This window comes from Haemorhous mexicanus, chromosome 1 (genome assembly GCF_027477595.1).
Source record: "Haemorhous mexicanus isolate bHaeMex1 chromosome 1, bHaeMex1.pri, whole genome shotgun sequence".
In the NCBI taxonomy this organism is placed as follows: Eukaryota; Metazoa; Chordata; class Aves; order Passeriformes; family Fringillidae; genus Haemorhous; species Haemorhous mexicanus.
Window position 1 is genome coordinate 133,891,977 of NC_082341.1, and position 23,914 is coordinate 133,915,890.

The 23,914-nt window shown below is 38.6% G+C and overlaps 1 protein-coding gene across 1 annotated transcript in view; it reads right to left on the reverse strand.

Moving 5' to 3' along the window:
• Positions 1-23,914, reverse strand: part of TRIQK (triple QxxK/R motif containing) — a 156,721-nt gene that overhangs the window by 56,401 nt on the left and 76,406 nt on the right. The window contains exon 4 of the mRNA XM_059863553.1: positions 13,599-13,649. Within this exon, the coding sequence (XP_059719536.1) occupies positions 13,599-13,649 (51 nt within the window). The remainder of the gene's footprint in view (positions 1-13,598; positions 13,650-23,914) is intronic.

Here is a 23,914-nt window from a genome sequence, read left to right on the forward strand (position 1 = left end):
ATGGATTGCAATTACCCCCCCAGTAATACAGTGAGAACAAAGTTTGATACATAGAAAAAGTATTAAAAGCAACAACAATGCATCATGGGAGAGTAGTAACTAAAGAACAAACTGAGTTCAGCTTTTTTGTTCAAATTTGGAAAAAAATATTTCTCCTAATAAAGACAGGTACTTTCAACATGGTTTTCATGGTTTTCTTTCAACCCTGAAAGATTGCAAAGATTAAAAACAAGAAATCTTAAATAAGCATTAAATATTTTTATAATTGCATACATCTGTATTATTTTATACAGATGTTTACAATTGGGAAGGCAACATAAGAACAACCAAAGGTCTTTTCTGTGTATAAGCAAGCAGAGCCACATGTTCAGGAAACTGAATAAAACCTATTTATTGTCCCAGTAGGTTTGAGGTTTGGGGATTTTTTTCCTGTTGTTTTGCTTTTTTATTCTGGTATTTCATTTTAATGCAGTTTGTTAGCAGAGGTTAAAAATATCCTAGTTCCATCCCATCAAGTGTTAATAATACTGTTAAAGAATTGGATATCAAACATTGCTGATGAGATCCCAATAGTCAAGGGAATGGCTAAATAATTCCATAGCAGCACAGAATGGACACTGCAAGTACAAGGCTATACAAAATCCAGGGTTTTCATTACTGTCCCTAGAAAGCAGTGAGTAATGCCACCATTGTCCCCCAGATCAAGCTGGAAGATGAAAATACTTTTGCAGTTCACTAATCATTAAATTTTAATATGTCATGAACAGATAGGTTGCTCTATTTAGCTCAACATGCAGAGCAAGTCTCTCACAAATCCTACTGTAGGTAAAAGCTGAAGTCTACAGAATACAAAATGCTTTAGATTTGCATCTATTTTACAATATATAGTATTTTTTTTTTCCTAAGGACTATGCTAGAGAGACATGCTGCAAAAATCCAGAGATGCTGCCAGCAATTAGGCAGTTGGGTGACCTAGAAATCTTCTCTGTTACACTTGTGTTTGCTTGCCAGTTCTTCATGTTCTGTCCTGAAAGACTGTTTTGTTTTTGTTTACACAGCTCTTGTAGGCAGAATGAGTAAACTTTTTTCCCCTGCATTTGCCAGGTTTCACTGATACAGTATTGGCGTCTCCATTTAGAGGCTTTGGATGGGCATTTCAGAATATTTGGTTTGACCAGAAATCAATTTTCATGTCACCTTAAAGAAAACAGCTTTTTAGAGCTGAAAGTATTTGGAACTATCAATCAGGTAGAGCTGACGATGAAGCTTACTTGTGGTTTATAAAAGAGATCCAGATGTAAACCTTACTTAATCTGAGTCAGAATCAGTGAGGCACCTGCTAAAAGGAAAAAAACCCACCTTTCCCAAAAATATCCCAAATTTCCCATCTCCCTCCTTCCTTTTTTTTTCACTGTAGGTGCTATGTCTGTTCTGCTGAGATATTTATAATCTCCCCATGCAAAGCCCTCCTTTGGGGGTCTCAGGCTGAGCAAGGAAATAAGGCAATGGGAGCTCTCAAAGGAGAAGCAATTTTATTTGCTGCCTGAAATATTTTGGCAGAGACTCATTAAGCATGCAGGGGAAGAGCTTAGGCAACTGCCTGAGATGTTTGTGAAATCTTCTGCTCAAACTGTCCAAGTATGTGATCCTGACTGAAGACAACATTTCAAAATTCAATAAATTTTCTTGCTTCTTGGAATAGCAAAGATTAAAATTGTACATTTTTGATATATGGAGCACTTTCTCACTTGCCATTGTCTGAAATGAAAGGAAAACAAAAAGAAAATGGTTATGGGCTTTATTTCTAATTTTCAGAATAACTATTTTCCTTTGGGTAGGATCTAATCACAGTGTGTTCAGAGTAAGGGGAGGAAGTTTCAGAAACTTATAAATTCCAAACATATATTTTAAAAATACACTAATTTTTCTCTTGATCAACAAATATTAAAGCAAAATGTAAGAAGAAATAGTTACTAAAAGTAGAGATATAAATATAGCAGAGGAAGTATAAATTTAAGCAATTATAAAAAGCAGAACTCCTATAGCTAGTTTCACTGGAAGATCCTCAAAATATATTAAAGATTAAAAAGCTTAAGACTTCAGTTGCAGTATGTTCTTACGCTGAATATTAAGAAAACTGAAAGTTCTACTATTTAGAATAATATACACAATAAAAATGTGATGCTGCTACAGAAATATTAACACTTTCCTTACCAGAGTTTGTAATTTAACATACTCTGCTAAAGAGTGCATTTTTATAGCCACCTGGAGCAATCACCAGAATTACCAGAAGAATCAGAACAGGTTTTTTGACATTATATTTTTCATTGCATACCACTTCTTATAGATACTGTCCACTATTGAACATTTTTAGACATTTCCAGCTCCAAAATGCTCTGAACTTCCTTCTCTGCTCTGAAAATTTCTGCAAGTCTGAAAACAAATGAAAATAAACTGTTTTACATTTTTGAAGTGGAATAGATTTTATTTTGTAGCAGATTAAAATTAAATACTCTAAAGATAGTACTTAGCTTGCCACAAGCAACCTACATGACTATATTCAAGCCACTGAGTCTATTTCTCTGTGTTCCTATAGATAGCAAAAGATACTTCTATATTTGCCAACTGCAGTGCTTTGTGCATATACTTAGCTGTCATCTCACAGTTCTTCTGAAACCCATGAAACCTGGAAAGACACTGAATGCATAAATGCTAACTCTCCATCTCCTTTTGCATCCCTTTTCAAAATGCACACAATCCATACCAAAAAACTTAAGGCTGGAAACAGGACATGCTCTAGGCACTAGTTTTAGAGGAACTTGCAAGTGGACCATAAATTTTACAGCATATAAAAAGCAGAAGCCTGCAAATAGCAGGCAAACGCTTGCTCAGTTTAAGACCAAAATAATTTTTCTGTTTCCAGACGTAATCTTTCACACTGCTGTGTGTACCTCCAAGAGACACGAGTACAACCCTTGCACCCAGCACAACTGAGGCTTCCCTCACACTGCAGTCCATCCATCCATCCATCCATCCATCCATCCATCCATCCATCCATCCATCCATCCATCCCTACCAGCAGGGTCCAAGCTGTGCAAGCTGCCTTCTTCCACACAAGGGACGTGCACTGCTTTGAAGCAGTTCATCACCTGGATAAATAATGCAGCTGTTTGTTTTGACAGCTGAAAAAACCATCACTGTATCACTGACATGCCACTGAAGATGTCAGAAGCCAGGCCATTTCACTGTGCTGAAGTGCTTTTCCTTTTATTGCCAGGCCTATAACGAGATTATTGAAATGATTCAACAATAGTCAAGCTGCAGTTATAGATACTTGTTGAAAGTAAATAATAAAAGCATTTTATCAGAATTGCTGTCATTTTCCTGTTGAGGGATACATCTGTTTCATAAGTACATTTTTATGTGTGCCTGCCTTATGTGAACCTGCTCTAATTTAGTTACACTGATAGGTACAGTTGTAGCTTTCTTTCTAACAGTATTAACAGATGAATAGGGCAGTCATTTTCAGACAGCAATTTGACACAGCTACAGTCAAAGTGGATTGCATTGAGACTGCAACCTAGCAAGAACTAGGATTTTATTATTATTGTTGCTGTTACTTTGCTGTTAGGTTGGCTTTTTTCTTTTTTTTTTTTCTTTTTTTTTCCTTCTGTTTTTTTCTTTTTAAGCAGGCTACTTGTTTGGCATGCATTAATTTTAGACAAAAGTCCAAAGGAAAACTAAATGGGGGTCAAAAACATTCTTCTGAGAACACCAGAGGTAAAGTGCAGCCTACAGATAGGAAAAGGTACAGACAACATCACCTTTCCTAGTCCCAAATAATGTCCAGAGATGCAAATCCTGATCACTCCATGCAGCTGTCCAAAAGACATGCAAACAGTGAGGGACTTTCTTAGACAGCTAAGGAGAACTGCAAAGCAAGTGGATGCAACATTGCATTTCTGAGGAGAGGAATCTGTACCTGTACTTGGAGATACAGGGAAAACACACAGTTTTGAAAAGCAAGTGCTTTTGTACTCAGACCCAAACCTCTGAGCTATCCCCTTGACAAGTCTAGGTGTTGTTGTTCAAATAGCAATCCCACAAACCCTGCTCAGGCACCTAAAGGCAACTAACCTCCTGTCCAGAAGCATTTGTCCACATTTGCTCCAAGAATCAACTTGACCACTTCCAACCAGTGTTAACTGACAAGGGTCTGAATCCTACGAAGTTCCACCCAGAAGTCAGTGACCTCACAGGGGAAAGACACCTGAACCAACATCCCCAACCTAAAGAAGTGAGGTTCAAGAGCATAGGTTCCCCTTTCTGCTTGACTTCAGGGCTAACTAGCCAAAACACTGCCAAGTGTCCTGGGCACTGGTGGCCTGGGGCTGCCAGGATCTCTTACCTCCACTTTCTAGATCCTTTAAGCAGTGAACCTGTGGTCCTGCAAACATAAAGATAACTCTTTCTAATTCCATGTTTATGTACTGTAGGTTTTCTCTCTTCCAGGGGAAGTAGGGAAATGCCTTGTTCTTTGAACACTCACAAGGAAAGCCCCATGGAGCTTTTCTCCCTGTGCTTTCCTCACAGCAAGCTTGTCAGGGAAGAAGATGTTTCACCCAAGTCTTCACCCACACACGTTACTCCATCACGCAATGTTGCATCAGACAGCAGCATCCACCTTGCATCTATTTCCAGTGGTAAACAAGGCAATGAGTGGTAATGAACAGCTCCAGGAGATCATCTGCATCTCCTCTCCAGTGAAGGAGTGGTTACAGTGACACCCCTGCCCCACCACCCCACCCCTCCTGTGTGATGAGACACAAGGAGAAAGATGGGCATGAAGAAACTATTTTATTGTTAAACAAATAATTACTTCTTCCTGAGTTCAGAGGCTCCAAAGGCTAAATTTACTGGAAATTAAAATGAGCCAATAAACAGTAAGATAAAACAAACACTGAATTAACAGCTTTTCAGCATACAAATTTCCTCTGCTATGAGTTTACCGACATCAGTGTTTAACTTTCTTTTCTCTAATTTTCTAGATGCCTACTCTTAGCTAGCAAAATCTGTGTAGTGGGGAATTCTGTTGAAGCCCTCTTTCCTTTAATTTGCAAGGAAAGAAGAACAGGAGCCCAGTCAGCCTCCAGAGACAGTGGATTCTGAACAATATTGCAACTTGGCAATAATGAAATCCTTTCATCCTCTTTAATGTTTGCACCTGACAGTTAAATTCAAAAACTGTCAATTACTGGAACCTAGAAATATCAAAGTGTGCTTCATTATTGATTGCTACTACTACTCCAAGAATATCTGTTGGGAGAAACATGGGCACAGGCTGCCCATCTCCTCCTCTGCTCCCAAGAGATATGGGGCAGCAAAACCTTACAGGGTGAAGAAAATTGCAAAGCCAGCTTGGACTGTGTCAGAAAAGTTTCTTTCATCAACTTTCATTTTTCAATACCCTTTGTTTTGCTTAGAAAAATACTGCTTTCCCTCACATTTATCTCCATCCTCTTCTCCTTTTAAATAATTTCAGAAGGAGAAGGTTAAGCAATCAACAACCCTGAGGGACAACCTAAGTCAAAGGTTACCTTCAGGGGTATTTTCCTTAAATTTATTTCTATAAAAATATGCAATGGGAACAAGTTATCTATTCCACAGCAGAGAGGAAGGGAGAGCTGCAGCTGCATGAGCTCAGAGACCTGGCATGATACAGGCTCTAGAGGAAACCCCCCCAAAAACCTCACTCCAGAGTATGGAGGAAGAAATGAGCTCCTCCCTGCTCCTGGGAGTCCTGCCTCTGCTTCACTTCACAGGAGCTGGCAGGAGCACTGATGGGAGCTTCCACAGAGCCAGAACTTCTCCCCAGGATATGAGAATCAGCACAGCGCTGTTAAACACATCCTGAAAATCTGCCACGTCTCATGAAAAAAAAAAAATTGGAGGTGGTTTCCCCTTCTCCTCTGCAGAGAGGGAAGCTCCTCACACTGTTTGTATTACATCCAAATATCTTCTTCAAACAAAATATTTCCCTTGTGAAGCAGCACAGCCAAAAACCTGGAGGAAACCTTGGTACAACTTTTCCTCTGAGATGACAGTCCTTACTGGGAAAAATAAGAGCACAGTTCTGTGACTGGGGAAGACACTGGCACTAGCAATGTGGGGTGTTAGATTAAGAAAGGGAAAATACAGTTGAAATGCTATTGTTTCTAAAGTAAAATCTGATCTCTTAGTGTTGTTAGCCTTTTTTAAAGGACTGAAGGCACACTCAAAATTTTTTATGTATACACATGTATAGATAAATAGTTAATTTATACAAATATATTATGTATGTTAGGCATTAAAAGCCTGACTAATTGTGGAAGTTTGTTTATTTTACCCAGAAAATATAGATAAAGATCCTTGAGGGTAGGGCATTTTTCTTCCTAGTCATACAAGGATCAGCACAAGGAAGCTTGGCTAATACCAGACGTTCCTGGACAGCACAGTTGCATAAAAGGTAGGTTACCTTTCTTGTCCCATTGCATTATTTGCTGTCACTTTGTTGATAAAGATACGCCCATCTTTTTCTTCCTAGTTCTCAAAGCTTTGCTGCTCTTGCATTTAAAAAGAAAATTTCAGTAAGCCAATAATTTGCTGTGCTTTAGAAACCCAACTTAATTTGGGTCTCTGTTTACAGTTGTTGTACAGACAGCTGCTTGTTGTCCTTTTCTAAGTGATCACACTGAAAAGAAAAATTTTGAAGCTTTCTACCCTTCTTCTAAGTCATCTGGCCTGTGAGCTGTGGAAGCAGCAAAGTCTCTTGCCCTAAACATTACTTCCCAGCAACCCACACTTACATTCCCATCCAGTACAGATCTTCCCACAATACCTTCAGTTCCTCCTTCAAATCCTCCCACTTGCTGGGTCTCATCCCCATCAGACAGAAAACTCAGTAGTAGCTTGTGTGGTGGCTTTTTGTGGAACAGGCATCCAGCAGTGTGTTGAGGAAAACACATCTGTTCCTCCACTGGTGCAGCTACACAGCACACAGCTGCTGGGCTCATGCTGCAGACGCACTCTCAGTTGAGGATTTAATTTTGGCTATCCTCTTCTATCCACTTAGTAAATTTTCATTGATTTGGTACATTTACATCTTTGAAGTCAGTTATCGTAGAAAGTGGTAAATGGGTTCAAAAAGATAGGGGAGATGAGAGGACTAAGATTTTGTGATTGTTTAAATTTTTTCACATAGAGCTAAAAGTGCCTACTCTCAAAAAACGTCTTTTAAAATATATTTTATCCACCAAACATTCCATGCAAGTGGTTAATGTGCCACAAGGAACAGAAAATCTGGAAAAAGATGTTTTCAGACTACTTTTCTTGGGCCCAGAGTCTCTTTTTTTCATTTCCACATTAAACAAAAAAGCCAGTCATATGTAGGTTAATAAAGTGAACACAAGGGAGATGTACCTCTAAATTGGAGCCAGACGGTGAATAACAGAGCAGGAATGTACTTAAACCTCGGTACCAGCTCGTGACAAGGTCTGCTCTCTGTCTTAGCCCGTGGATTTTGGAAAAAAGCTTCAGGAGCTAAGAGAAAAACTTTCAAGCTGACAAATACTCCTTGGCTGGAAAAGGCTCCTGTTTTAATTCAGCACAGATGTGACTTTTAATGAAAGCATTATGGCTTTGCAGCTGCATGGATGATACAAACCTTTTTAAAGGAATAAATGACTCAAAATGCTTTATTTTCACTGCACCATTATGTTTGACCTTTGCTGGGGTGCAATCCTAAAACCAGCTACAATGCTGTTTATGCTTACCTGTCTGTTATCCAGCCTAATCTTGGGAGAAATGGGGCAGCCTGACTCCTGCTAGATGAGAAAAGAGAACAGCCCCTACCTCCCATGCGGGATTTAACGCTTTGCAGGATTAGGTGTCTGGTGAGTATAGACACCAAAGGTAAACAAAAAGGAAAAAAATCTAAATGCACCAGACAGGGAACTGCAAAGAAATACTGGGTCACATTAGCACAGAGTCACTAGATAACTGAAAACTAGGTCAATGTGAGGAACACTGGGAGCTTTTGCTACAGCAGCCATTCTCCAGAAATTAAGCTGGATCCAAGGGCCGGCTATTTGGCTCGTATTCAGACACCTGCTTCACACAGGCATAGGGGTAAATTGTAAACCTCATTTCTTTCCTTTGTTTCATGTCTTAATTCTGCTGGGCAAGAGACAAGACAGACACCTGTGTAATAAACTTTTTTTCCTATTTAGTCAGGTAGCATCTTCTTTATCTCACCTGGCTTCTGTCTGATTAGAGTCCAGTCGTTTCCTTCCATGAAGCAGCAGCTCTGGGGGGTAATTAACCACACATACCTTACAACAGGATAAATCAGCTCCTAGAGAGAGGCTGTCTCTTTCCACCTACAGAAGCTCAGACCAGACAGCTTTCTGATAGCCATTAAGGTGCAGCAAATCCCACCCTTATTATATACAACCCCACTGTGTAATTAAAAAAATAATCCTGAAGTCAAGCATATCTTTTCCATCTCACAGAACAAGCACTGTTGCTCTGAACATGCAATCTAAGGCTAATTTTAGATAAAACCTTTCAGTCCATCTTCTTTCCTGCTACTGTTTCTGTATATTTATTTCAGATTTGTTCCCCTACGAGGAAGAAGAAATCAACCCCCTGTGGTCAACATTTTCTTTCACCCAAAATGCCCTATATTGACACCACACTAGCCTGGCCCTGATTCTGCAGAGCACTTATCCATTTATTTAAAGACTGCTGAATCAAGGCCAGAGGTACCATCCTGTGCTCAGCAGTGAACTAATAAGCCAAATATTGTGGAGTCAAGTTCAACATGCCAAAAAATTCACATTTATCAACTTGGATTCCTGGAAGTCTCCACATTTCTGAAAAAAATTTGGACTTTCACTGATTATGCTCTCTGTACTGGTGGTGCAATATATTGCATCTTCTTACCTACTCAGTAAAGTTTTAAAAGTATTTACCAATACTCCTGTAAATCATCGGTACAACAGCCTCCAATAACTGACCCATAAAATGTGTGTAATATGCAGAGCATATGGAAATAAAGAAAGCATTGTAAGAGACCAGTTCATTTCCTAGGGTAGCTGGAAAAGGAAATAAGGAAACCCTGGACAGCTGATGAGAGAGCCTAAACAATTCTGTTTAAACGGAGAAAGTTTAAAGTTATTATTCTTTAGCAAATCATCCTGAATGAATTTCATCATTCTTGATTCAAATGTGGTTTTTTGACACTTTAATTATAAAGAAACCATTCCTGAACTATACAATATGAACAGAGATGCCATAAGTTTAAGTAAAATGCTATTACCAGCTCATTTTGCAAAATTCACAGCCTCATTCAAATTAAACAGCATTTCTCTACAACAGATGAAATGAATATTACAAAAATGAAATTGTATGCATGGGTTCAGGAATATTTTAATTATTTTATACTTTCTATACATATGCATGCATGTGTGTGTGTGTGTGTGTATGTGGTTGTCAAAATGGCATGCTTGCAGTTTAATAAGTATATTTTTTTTTCCTCACAGTAAGATACACTCTTATGTTCTTGTAAATTAGAGACATTCACTACAGCAGTATAATGAAGCAATGTTCATTAAAACAGGATATGTAGGTAACACATTCACATTCTATTACCATATTACAGCATCCACTTAACTAAAATACAGATGACTCTATGAATTCAACTAATTTTTTTGCTTGTATTCTCCTGCTCTTCATTTATTACTGAGCTACCACATTTATACACATTTGGACAAATTTGCTCCAGAATAAAGCACAACCAATCTGCACAGTACAATGTTTACCTCTCACCCCTTGTCTTTTTTTTTTCCCTTCTCTTCCCTTTTCTAGTCACAAATCATTTTCACAAGCTCTGACTGATTAGTTGTCAGTTTTCCCCCCATTTTAAATTTAACAAAACACCAAAGTTGAGCTCAATTTGTTTTTCTTTAATAAACACATGCTTCTGAATAATGCAGGGTAAGCAGTTACTTCAGGTATTACATAACACTGTAGCTCAATTGATAATATTTTCAGCCTGTAAATCATTTCCCAAATTTGTATGACAAGCACAGTTCGTATGACGTTTAAGCTAGTGACTCGCTTTACAAATTTATGGACTCTTTTCTTCCTATAATGCTAGAAAAAAGGAAGCTTTAGTGCTAAAGTATTTTGATTCCAAAACGTTGCAAACTCTGTTTCACACTTATGGGATCTCTGTTCCTCTGCCATGCAGTGAATATTCAGGCAGCAAAAGGGCACTGCAGAGGGTACAGAACATAAAGGGAGACAAATTGTAAGAAGCCCTTTTCAACATCAGCCAGAAGTGAATTGGAGCCCTTTGCTTTACCATATATAAAAAAAGAGAAAAAAAAGGCAAAAATCTTTTTAAAAAATCTTTCCTTAGGGAACAGAGCAGACATTTGTAGAACCTCTTTTCTTATAAGGTGTCCTCAATTCAATATTAGCTGAGGGAGAAAAGCAAGATGATAGTTGCAAACAGAAGCAAAAGCACAGCAACAAACCCAATGTCCCATATTACCTCACTTCTCCATTTTCACATTCAGGGTAGACAAACATGCAAATTTAAAAAACTTGTTACACTGAGGTAAATATGGTGATATTTTTGTCCCACTGGCATTAAGGCAGCTTAGGCTTTCTCTGAGTTACTCAGCTCCTTACTGTACCTCCTTTGTCCAGCTCTATTAAAATACAGCACATGCAGAAGCATATTAATTCAAATTGCACAGTTGTATATACACAGACTGACCTGATTTATAAGAACAGTCTTCAGTAAGTACTTAACACCTTGAATCTCCAGCTCAGCTGCACTCAAATAACATATATTGGACTCAATTCTCACCTCAGCTTGCTCAAATACAAAACTCCCTGTGGTTTGGGGAGCTGGTGGCTAATCAAATGCCAACCAATTAATGAAAAATAAGAGGTAAGATATTAGCTACACTGAAAACCACCAGCCAGCACAACAGGAAACAAGGCTGAGTGAAATTATAATTTCAGAATGCTATTAATTATTAGCAACTGAAGAAGGAAAACCAGTCTTGTGGTTAAGAACCTGTGATAGGACTTGGGACCAGACAAGTGACTTGCTTCTTGGTTGTGTTGAAGTTTCTCTGAATAACTTTGTGTTGGCCAATTTCTCTCCCATATCATTATCTTATATCTGACATGATAATACCTACACCTGTTTGTCTTCCTGCTTCTGAGTCCTCTTTCCTCACCTTCACCCATAGAAACACTGCTATGGGAAGTACCCTCTCCTAAGTGCCTGGTACATTTTTTTTTCCTTTTCATGAAAAAATACCCCATGAGGTTTAAGTTAAAGGAATATGATATGCAAAATTTTACAGTACGATTGTTTTTTAAAAAAAAAGGCTGTTAGACTTGCTAGAGAAAAATGCTGAGGTCTCAGTGAAACTATATCTGTATGCTATTCATAAAACACAAATTTTATGCATATTAAGTTATTATATATTTCAACACTATTCAACCTTACCATATCACAAGCCCTAAGCTTGACTGCAGAAACACTATTTTTCAGCAACACTGAACTGCACGAAACCTTCTGCAAAATAAATGGAATCAGCTATGAATTAAACATTATTCAATCTTAAACAAGTCTGCATATATAATTTTACTATAAAATCAATAAAATTTTCCATTTTTTTATTAAACCATATAGTCAGCATTTTTCTCTAAGCAAGACTGTCTTTTGGTGAGGTTCTAGGGCTTATATTACGCAAAACATCAAAGTCCAGGGCCCACTTCATGAATATATATACCTTTTCTTCCAGCAACCTCAGCAATTATAAAACTTGCCTAATTTTTTTTTATTCTGCAATGAAATACATTAATTGAATGGACAATATGCACGCTTGTTAAACCACAGGGGGTTGAGTGACCAGATAAAAGCCTTTTTTACCCTTATCAGGAGGCCATACCGTTTGACTGAAAGAGTTATCTTCCCACAAATATAATCAATGAAGTTTAAATTTAATATTACGTAAGACAAAAATGCAGAACTGCTAGAGTAGGCAGGAAAATTAAAAGCTTTTAAAATAGTTTTCCTCTTTTTTAGCTGTCTGTACAGCGTGACATACCCCAACACACTGACTACATTAATACATGTATGCCTGAATAGATCAATACCCAGAACACACTTGCTCATAATGCATTACAGATGGTTCTCTGCTAATTATTTACATTTTGCTGTGTGGAGGCTGTGCTGCTTACTGCTTTGATGATACTTTGACTTACTGTTTTGATGACTCCAAATAACTTTGAAGACTTCAAGGTGATGCTGTGTTCCACTTACAAGTCTTCTCTTGCTCGTATATATGTGCTTAGCATGCAAATTGGAAGATTTCTATTTACAGGCCAGACACTAAGTGAAAAACAATCTGTATCAGATAATCTAAAGAAGATAGTAACCTATGCTTCTTATCCATTGCTTCTATACTTGACCAGTCAACAATTCAAAATCTAAAAATTATTTCTCCGCTTGCAATATTTGTGTTGCTTTCTTAAGTCTTGTGAATAACTATATTCAATATCTATCCCAAGTTTTTCAGGAATAAATCTCACACACTGATCTACCCTATTAAGTGTCATCCTCTGTCAGTTAATTTTCTTCATCTTATTAAAATATTTATTATAAAAATCTTATTTTTAATAACAAAAGATACTTTTGGGGGAGAAAATTATATTATTTAATGTAATTGAAAAGAGCAGTGCTATATTTATCAGTCATAATATCATTAACTAATTCATCATTCCAAGCATGTACATTTTTTAATATACCATTTCCATTGTTTAGCTAGAACTATGAAGTCAATTTAAATTTACATATTCTTTTCTGATCATCCTGAAGGAAGAATTATATAAATCAGAAAAGCAAAACACTTCAGAAATGGTCTTGTAGGGGTGGAAGAAAATACTTTTTTAGTTTAAAGGTGGAAGAAAGCTTTTGCAAAAACTTCCAAATTACTTTGTTCTTCTGAGTCACTTTAATCCCTTGCAGAGAATATCTTCTGGAGTGACCTCCTTGAACCTTTGTGACCAAGGCAATAAAACACCAAAAGACCTAGAGATTAGAAAAGAGAGTCTTGAAACTAAAAAGGGTGTTCCTCAGGGCTATAAGTTACACCAACAGAGTGAGAATGAATCCCAGGGGGAAGGGAAGATCCTGTATCCCTATCATTAATTATCTGCTTCGTAATCTACTCCCATTATAATTGCAATACTTTCCAAGTGCAGCTCTCCTTTCTCATGCCTGCAGCAATGCACATTGTTCCCTGTCTGACAAAACCAGTCTTTGTTTGGGAATCACAAGCTATGTAAACTGCAGAGTAGTCTTTAGGAAAAGAATCAGATCTTTGTAGTGTTTACACTACACATTTCTCTTCAGTGTTTTATACACATGATTTGCCCATAGAAACTCACAGATATTCTGATAGCATAATTTAAGAGATATTGATCTACATGTCTAAATGCTGTTTTGTCCTTTGCACGGTTTTACTCACCCTATGTGTCCTCATTATTTGCTTGCTCTTCTCTATTATGCTTGTTCTTTCCTGTTATTTAAAAATGAAGAAAACCAATTTTACTCTGGGGTACAAGTGAGGACACCAAAACCTTGCTCAGAGCATCCCATAAGAATCATCTGGACCACAGACAAGCACAGTGCATATGTTTAAGAAGAGGAGTGTGTTTAATCCTGCAGCTCACTCAAGTGGCCTCCACCGCGCGCTCGGAGCGCTGTCCACCCATCCAGCAGGAGCTGCAGGCCAAACAAACTCCTGCACAAACCTTCAGGCCAAACAAACTCCTACACAAACCTGCCAGAGACACCACAGCCTGACCCCACCCACTGCTGACCACCCCATGCCACAGTGTCCCTGTAGCACCAAGTGCTGTGCCCTCTATTTGCAGAAGACCACCCTTGTCTTGCCAGGGCTGCTCTGGCTCTGTCACTGCACATGCACTGATAACAGAACATCTCTCCTGGACATGGTCCTGGCCCTTGAGAAAGACAGGAAAGAAAGCTTTCAGTGAAGACAATAAGAGGTGAAATGCACGCCTGAAGTTTCACAACAATGTCAAGTTTAATATTTATGCCAATATTTTATATGGCCATATATAGTGTAGACAAATTTGAGAGGCTTTCATCATTTTTTGCTCCTGTTTTTTTTTCCTTTTCCAGAGAGTGCAAAATTGCTGGAACACTCACACTCCTTCAGTTGGCAATGCTATTTTTGCTAAAGCTAACTCCTGATTATATCAAATATAATTCAGCAATGGCTCAGCTGTTAATGAAATATAAGAAAGAACATTTAAAAAAAGAACAAGGCCTATGGTTTTTGAAAGGATTTGTGGGAATTGGGGAACAATTACCATTCACTAAGACACTTGTTTTGCCAGCTGCATACATATATTCTGTCTCCATGAAGACCCCTAATCCACAAAACTGAAACAGTCTTTCAGGAAAGGCAATTGTTTTGTGAGGTTCGTTGTTACAAAGGCAAGCAAGATAATCAAGAACTGGTCATTTATAATTGTATCTTTTAGTAATAGATATACTGGCTTGAATCTGGAATGTTTCTAAATTACTTTTTAGTTATTCAATATCCTTTTTGCCTCTTTGCTTTGATTTTTTTTTAATAACTTGGGACATATTTTGTCTTTAAAGTTTGCTGTTTAATTTTCTAATACTTTTAAAGCACAGAAGAGAGGTGGCAATAAAGTAATCATTTTACATTAAGCATCAGGAGAGGAGTAATGAAGTGGAATCACAGTGTTCAAGTCCTTCATTTACAAAACACTCTTTTATCCCAAACACCTGCATCTTTCCCCAGGCTAAGGGAGTATTTTGACTTAGGATGTTAGAAGCTCTAGTGCATTATCACTTCAGATCACCTACAGCCAACTGATTCTGGGTGCCAATTAATGTTATTACCACCTAATCAAATGCTGCTTAATGCAAACTGTGGGCTATACCCTTGGCTTTGTATACAGCCTGAGATTCACAGCTGAAGAGAAGAAACGATTTGCCAAGGGCAGTTTACAACAACTGCAAATATTACACTAATATCTAAGCCAAGACAGAGAATTAAAAAGAATTATATGTATTTCAAGAGGGAGATCTTATTATAATTACTTCCAAGGTATTATATGCAAAGGTCATATTGTCAAGAGTATCACAGGTTTAGAGGTTTCAAAAGCATAAAGCTAAGTAGGACTCACTCCATGTTCTGTAGGAATATTCCCAAAACTGGAGTGGGGGAAGGGTGGACTAGGCAATCTCCAGAGACAACTTCCAACCTCAGCTGTTCTGTGATTCTCTAATAATTGGACTTCCAGGTGGTGGGCATGCAACTGTGATATACAACCATCCATGGTACACAGTCTCGTGCCCTCTCACAGCCATGTGAATGGCTGCTCACATACCAAATCCAAGGTATCTCCCTTTTCACCTTCATCTTCCTGAGAAAACACCTTAATCAGCAGCCTGTAATCTAAGGTGGCATTTTCTGAATTTCTCCTATCTTCTCTCAGGTGTTACTACAGTATTAATGGTAAATGAACAGACACAGCAAGCTTGGGCTTCCTGTGTTCAGGAGAAAGCCCGAACACAAAAGGATTAGCTACACTCATGTTATCATATGAAACACCAAAATATGCACTGCAACATGTTTTGGAACTCAGAAACTCAGGAAAAACTTTCCTGGGTGATGCCAGAATCACTGAATCTCCTTGGTTTTTTGGTTTTTTTTCTGTCCCAGGAGCTGCCAACAGCTCGCCTCCAGATCCCATAAGGGCCTCAGACACTTGCAGCTGTCTCCTGGGAGTTTGCTGGTAGAGTGTCATATCCCTGCAAATGAACAAAGAGGAAGCTAAACCTAAGATAATCCTCCCTTGCTGTTATTCTCCAGCTCCTGACACTGACAAAGAAAACAGCAGCACCAACTCTCTCCACAAACATAAGCACTGGTCAGCATGGGCTTTTCCACCAGATCAAAGTTCACTAAACAGAACATGCACAAGCCTCCTCCTATAAATTCTGATGGGGCAAAACTTGCAGTAGTCATATGATAAAAATAGCTAATCAAGCTTTCACTTTCCCAGTGCAAATTCATGCAAAAGTTCTGACAAAACTTTCTGACAGCCTTAATGCCTTTGTCCTATTCTTTCTCCTGACAAGGAATGACATAAAAACATGAGGACTAAACCCTAGTGCTGATTTGGTTTGGCTAATTTATCAGGAATGCTCACATACTAGTTTTTGATCCAGCTCAAATGTGGACTTAACAGACCCAATACTGTAGTGTGCAGCCACCACCTTCCTGCAAAGGGGAGTAAGTGCTTCTCACACTCCCAGCAAAGACCATCCTATCCACATGCTTTCAGGATTTTGTGTGTCAGAGCGAACAGCACACTTCTCCACTTCTGACTCAATTTCAGAAAACCTTGCACACAGATTGAAATTTTCCAATATATTCCCGGAATGCCATTCAATTTGCATGGGAGCTAGGCTTCAGTAGCTGGGCCTGTAAAATGTGTTGGGTTAGTTGCAATCCATTCACAGAATATGTGATCACTATCTGATACATTATTTGAAATGCTGCCAAAACATACTTGAGAAATAAGTTATCTCACAAATTATTTCTGAAGAATTTCTTTTCTATTATAATTAAAAGCCCACTTTATATACACGAGGCATCTTATTTCCTTAATTATTATCAAACAGTTCCTGAATGGTTTATGCATTCATCCCCAAACACCCAGGCCGTTATTCCCCACTGGAATATAACATACACTGAATAATAATTATATGAATATCTAAATGGCAAATATTCTTTTCCGATATCTGTTTGCTGACCAAACTTTTCATTATCAATTAGACAAGACTAAAGAAGGCAGAAAAGAGCAGTGTCATCCCAGCAGATATGCTCTATGTGCTATGTGATGCCTTGAGTATAGGCACACTTTGGACAATCCTGTAGCTGATTTACACTTGACATCATTGCCAAGGGTTCTCCACCTGGAAGGGCAAAGTCCACTGGCAGACCACATTGGGTCCCCAGGCCTTGCAGAATCCATTCTTCAAGTTGTGTTTGATTCAAGTTCATCATGCCCAGACCTTAACTGCTGACACCCTCTTGGTCTATGTGGTCTTCTTTGCTGGCCTTTCAGATCCAGCTTGAGAAATTTCTCTCAGAGTTGATCACCACTGAGTTTTGATGCCTACTGCTTTTATTCTTCTCTTTACTACTATTTTCTAGTAAATATAGACACAACCATATTCAAACATTTAAAGCATTCAAACAAAATCATCATTATTCTCTTTTGACCAAGTGCTAAAATAGTTTAAAATAATGGCATTCAATCCCTTAATGGGATTGAAAAAAGTTTAAAATAATGGCATTCAATCCCTCACACCTTTCTCCAAGGTGAATATGGCAAAGAAACACTCTGAGTTTTCTGGTTTAACTGTTTGGATTTTATTACTGTGTCACACATGACAATAATCCTAACAAACTAGGAAAACAATATTTTATTATATAATAACCTTGTTTAGTAACAAATTAAATTTTTTGTGTAAAGCTTCATGCAGCTATCTGAAATCCTAAGATATGCTTGAAATTGCATAGAAATATGGGAATTATAGTTTTAACAAAAGAGAAAGGCAATCAAAGTCCAGGGTTTCTGTGTGCTTGAAACTCCTATTTAATTCTCAGCCTAACTGCATGAGGTCAGTGCCTTGATTCTAATTCTCAAAGAAGATAACAGGTAAAGTCATTACCATATTAATAGCTGCTTTTAACTTAGACCACCACCAAGGCAGCTGCAACTCCATATGCTAAAGTTTACTGTAAATGGTTGCAACCATAATGAAGGCTACTGAAATTTAGCAGTAGAATATTTGAAGAGGTAGAATCTGTGAAACTAACTCCTAGAAACAGGTCAGAAAAATGCAAAGTGCAACTATTTGGGAATGCGACTTCATAATTCAAGGTCCTTTTGACTTAAACCTGCTTTTGCTGCAATTCTTCCCACTAATTCAAGAGGTATAATGGTAAAATATTTGTACCAGAAAAACATAGACAGTCAAACTGAGAAAAATGTGAAAGAGTAAAAAAGGGGTTTTATCTGGCCAGTTTTTGAACAAACAAAAAGCTAGTAATGCAAATTGCTGAATAAAGTATAAAGCTTTCTGAAGTTTAGGCTTTTAGACATCAGGGCTTTTTAAAATTTTGTTTCTTATTGAGTTTCTTTTAAGGCTCTTGTTCTAGCCTATTAAGGAAGTGTGGTCTTGCTGTAATTACAAATGAAATTTTAACTCTCACATCGATGAAAGAGCACAGCTAGTTCTTTTTGAAGTGATATAAAAGAGTCCATGTAAAAGAAAGGAGTCATATTTTGATGTAAGAAAAATCTTGGCTACAGAGTTTCTTCAGAGAACGCTCAAAAGCCAACAAAAGTTGCCTGGGAGTTAGATTAATTTTAATGAGCTTCCAGGAACATTTATGACATATCTACCCCAGTGACCACAGGTGGATATCCCTGCTGGGTAACACTTGGCTGCTCCTGAATAAAACAGCAGAGAGAAAACAAACAGAAGAGAGGAAAGAAAAAAAGAAGATATTTGTGTCAGGCTACACTTAATGAACACCTGCACTTCACAGGCATGGGTAACTATTTACCACCTTCTTCTCTCCAGATAAATATCTACTAAGAAATTAGTCCTCTTTCTGTATCAGTGACAAATTAAATGAAACCCTTGAAGACTGCTTGAAGGCAAACCACGCATAGGTTAATTTTCCTTTTTTGTATGTCAGGAAAATAATCATCAAGGGAGCATCTAATTAAAAAGGACTCAAACCTTTGAGCACAGTCATGCTTGTTGCTTCATAACAGAATGACTATTGACCTGGACATGGAGAATGCAGTTAAACAGAGCTTCCAACTTTAATGGTCCAGCTGCTTGGCATCAGGGCACCCATCAGAAAATCACCTGTGTAAACTTCAAACTATCCACAGTAAGAGAAACCACAAAGTATTATTATGCATGGAAGAAAGGTCTCAGCATCCTTTGCATCACTGCTAGCTTGGGAACTTTGCCCATTTGCCTTGGTCTGCCTCCCCTCCTCTCATTTGCAATGGTGATTTATGCACTGGGGGGGCTGTGCTTGTGCAACATATTTATGAGCCCCAGATCAGTTACCCAAACAGGGCAGAAGCCTGAATGCAAGCTGTGTATGTAGTCCATGTGCCACAGCTAACAGGGGAAAACAGCTAACAAACACCAAGAGTGCCCAAAAGCTAATTTCACAGAGAGTGTAGAAGGGCAGCAAAATAAGCAGTACATTGTAGATAGTGCTGAATAAAAGTCCTGATCAGAGCATGGGAAACAACCACCCTCCACTGCACACCGCAAGCAAACTAGCGGCAATTTCACAAGGGGAAGCCGTAAGTTCCTCCAGAGCTGCCCAGAGCAGAAGCTGTAATTCTGGCATGTCCAGCACACTTTTGCTCATAGACTGACATCTGTCCCCAGCAGCATGTGCCATCCTGCCCATCAGAAGTGTCTGTAAAACACCAGTGTCCTTGTGGTATGACAAACGTGTATGCCAATACAGGACAGCGTGTTTTTCAAAGATGCTCAAGGACTGACAGGAATCTGGAATAGCTGAAGAGTTAATTTTAAAGGCTAGATGTAGAAGTCATCTTAATGAAATTTACTTAGGTGTCCAATATAAATTAGCCACCTGAGCACATCCAGGAATTTTATTCCCACTTAGTTTGAAATCCTGACCACTGGCTGGATGTCAGTTCCTCTGGAGAGGAGTGTTCACGTTCAATGAGCATAAATGGAAATTAAACATTGTCCAGAATAGCCATGGAGGGCCAGATGGCTTAGACTTGTTTTAGATTAAGACACTTGCATTTAGGTAATCAAGTATGGATATCTTAATATCAGACTGAACACTGCCCTGAACTTCTGGCCTGGCCTAGGAAAATATTGTCTTCATGGGTTGAGGAAAAGAAACATCTGCAATAAACTTCCCCAAGATCTGCAAATAAGAAGTGTGTGCAGGAGTTTTTTGGCTCCTGACTAATCCAAATGGGTCACTTTCAGACTGTAAACCTTATGAGCAAAGAGCAACTCACAGAAAAATCACAGAGCAGTTCTTCCCCAGGTATTAATCCCTTATTACTTTTTGGTTTGCCTTTAAAATATTCTAGAGGAAATAATTTCATTTAAGTAATATTGGCACTTCTTTCCTTCTATTCATCTTGATCCCCTCTTTATTTCTCCTACACCATAAATGATAGCATTTTTGCTTCACCGTCTCTCTTTTCTTGTTTTGTGGCCTCAAATGATTCTTTTTATAAGTGATTATACAATCTTCTGCTGCACTGACCTGGATCTGACGAAAACAGACCTTGTATTCCATATTTTAAATGCTAAACAAGGAGAAAAAGGATGAAAGTTCCATTGGCAAAAGATTTTTCACTCAGATCCTATTTTGTATCTACTGAGGGTTTTGCATTCAAAAATTTTGGATACACAGTAAGAGAAAAATACTTAGAGAGTAGCAGTATTGGTATTATTGCATTAATGTCAAAACAAATGTTCCATGCTCTGATGGCAAGCAAGTCAATCCATCACCAAGGGTCAATTGCTTTTGCTAAAGGTGGCTTAGTTGTCATTAAAACAAATACACTGTTGTGACAAAAGCATCATAGGAATTATGCTCTGTGCCCCTTACAAAAGGAGCCTTGACATCCTACAACAAAACTGGACCTTTGGTACAAAAGGCCAAAAGCTTCAAATAGTCTGTGTATGACAGAAGAGAACAGGAGAGGTCAAAGTGCACCTCCTGGTGTCTTATGTCCTCATAATAGCCGCTAGTGAAAAAATGGATTATCCTAGGAAATTGGCCATATACTACAAAGGCAGAGAAAGTACTCTCAGTGCTCTTTGCCAGCCTGTCAAGGGAAATCCTGACCTCAAGTCCTCAGCGATTGAACAGCCAGGTACCCAAACTGTTTCACAATCAACTTGGGACACCCCCTCTGCCTTGCCCAACATCCCAATTCTGACTGTGGCCAAACTCCAGTGCTACTGGGAATACTGGGAAGTATATTACAGAATTTGAGATTCTGCCTTGTTTGGGAGGTGTAGATTTGCAGATTCTTTCAAAAATATTGCAAGATGTTTATCTCACAGCGTGTTGATACCAAAAAGATCCCTGCTACACTGTAGTCTTCATAAACAAAACGATATATTGCCTCAAACTAAAATAAGACAGTAATTCAATATGGAAATTTATAGACAACATGTGACACTTGAATTAATCTTAAAGACTGCATTTACAGTCCCCCCCCTGCCCCTTCTAACACATCAGGAGAATCAAGCAAACAAAAGTCTATGTTTCTGCACAGAGTATTTTATGTTCAATACTTCAATATTTATGCACGGCATTATTTACCCTACAAAACAATATAGATTTTGTGCTTTTCATTTATTCAACACTTAGGAATTGCTAATACCCATAGGTATATTACACCCACAGGTTTATTCCTTTGATAATGCTAACCTCAAGAAAATGAAATTTTACATTTTAAATTAAAGGTAGCTCTAATTTGCAATCATAATGCACTGTAAGAAATCATTTTACAGTATGTGTGCCAAAGGAGCTACCTTATGCTGGTAAGGAACACCATGGTAAGGATGCTGTGAATGAATGTGGCACATGAGAAAGAGGAAAAAGATACATCAGGTAGCTCCAGCTTCTGACTATAACATCTCCACACTGGTAAAGCAATTTTAGATGTGGCTGATAACCTGCCAGAAGCCACCAATCTCTCCAGCCTGGCAAAAAAAATCACTGACCCACTACTCACCTGCAAAAACAAACCATGTCTTTGTAACTATGCAGAAAAAGTGATGCCCCCGGGGTATCTCCCTCTTTGAATGGCCTCGGCGTTAACTCTTCTGTAGATGAACATTTTATCGAGAGATTTTTCTGATCTTCCTGCGTGAACAGGAAATTCTCGATGTACCAGTTATTCATATTCCTACTTAGCCTAGATCTATGCTGGGTGTCCATGTCAGTGATCCCTATTCAAAGAAGCCATTCTGAAACAAAGTTGCTAAGGGTCTTCTCAGACGATTAGCAACTGAAATGCCAGCCTGCTAAATTACTATTGTTTAATTCTACTCCCGGACCAGGGAAGCTCCTGGTTCATCACTATCTCTTTCTTCAGAGCTAGGAGCAAGAGACCCCCCCCAAAGAAAGCTTGGCTGTACCATCTCCTGTACACACTCATATACTCCGAATGGTGTAAAAAGGCAAGGTTCACTCAGGATGATGCTGCACTATCTTATTTAGAGTTGCCTAATATATATCACGCCTAAATTGCTCCCTGAATCCCAAAGATCACTCCCAGAACCCTGCTACAGCACACAGCAGTTAATAAATCTTCAGAGTGCTACCATTTCTCAAGGTGTCGTTTGTTGTCCTTAACGCAGCAGGAATAACAGAGTTCATGTTCCTTGACAGCCTTAAGTGTCCTGCAGAAAGAGACTGCCCATCCCTCATAAACAGCCACACGGTTTCATAGGATTTGTGGTCTGAAAGGGGCCAGATGCTCCCTCAGAGCACTTCCAGAGGTCAGAGGCAGCGGTGCCCAGGGTCCTCTTACACTCCTTGTGTGTGTTAGCTGGTCTTATATTAGGAGAGCGTCTTAAAAAGCCTGTATGAAAACAGACCCCTTTGCCTTCAGGCATTGTTTGCTGCCACTGATCGTAGCATCAGAGTTACTCTCCCTGATGTGGTCTATCGAGTATTTCCTGCTTAAAACTAATAAGCTGTGAGAGTGTTATTTGTTCCCCCACCTCCCACTTTTTCTAATTTTCACTGCAAACACAGCTTATTTACACTCTGTCTCTTTTAAAAATCAAGTGTCAACCAAGTGCTAAACTGCTGCTATTTGCCAACGTTTCATTAACACCTTATTAACTTCCAACAGCTGAAGGTGACTGGACCCTCACCTCTGTTTATTTCCTCAAAGTAACAGTTAACTGAAGCATCAGGATAGAGGCACCCCTGCAAATATGACTGAAAACAAATATGCATGCGGAATATAATCAGGCACAACTTCAGCCAGATCTGCTAACTGACACATCTAGTTAATTTTATGCACCGTCACATACTATCAAGTTTGGAGCTCAGATTTTTATTAGGATGATAATAAAGATCTCTGCTTTTCTCCCCTAGTCCATATCAGAAACTGGCTAAAACAGAAATACAAACCTTGTCCAAATTAGGCCACGAATAGTTTGCTATTTCAGTTTAAATACCAGGTACAAAGGTGTGATCCTCTTGTCATGTAAATCAGCACAGCTCCACTGATTCCCATAAAAACTGTAGTGATTACACAGCTGAGCCTCCCCCGTGTGTATATATGTATATACATTCTTCGGTATTGAATTCCAGTCTACGTAGATATAACTGTAAAAAAAAGGCAGGGGGGGTGGGACACGGGACAAGGCAAGCCCCAAGAAGTGGGACTCCCAGAACAGGAGGATGGGAAACATCCTCCTTCAGAGGTATCTCTGAAAAAACGGAATTAAAGCTTTTCTTCAGCTTTCCCCTATTCCCCTGCCCTTACCTCCCTCTCCTACCACCCACTTGTGTGTCCTCATTTAATTTGAAAGGAAAGGGACAGGAGAGCTTAGATATATATGTTTGCTACATCTCTCTCTTTCTCCGTTTTTGAAACCACAAAAAAATCTTTCCTGCCAGTATGTTTTTTTTTTTTTTGAACC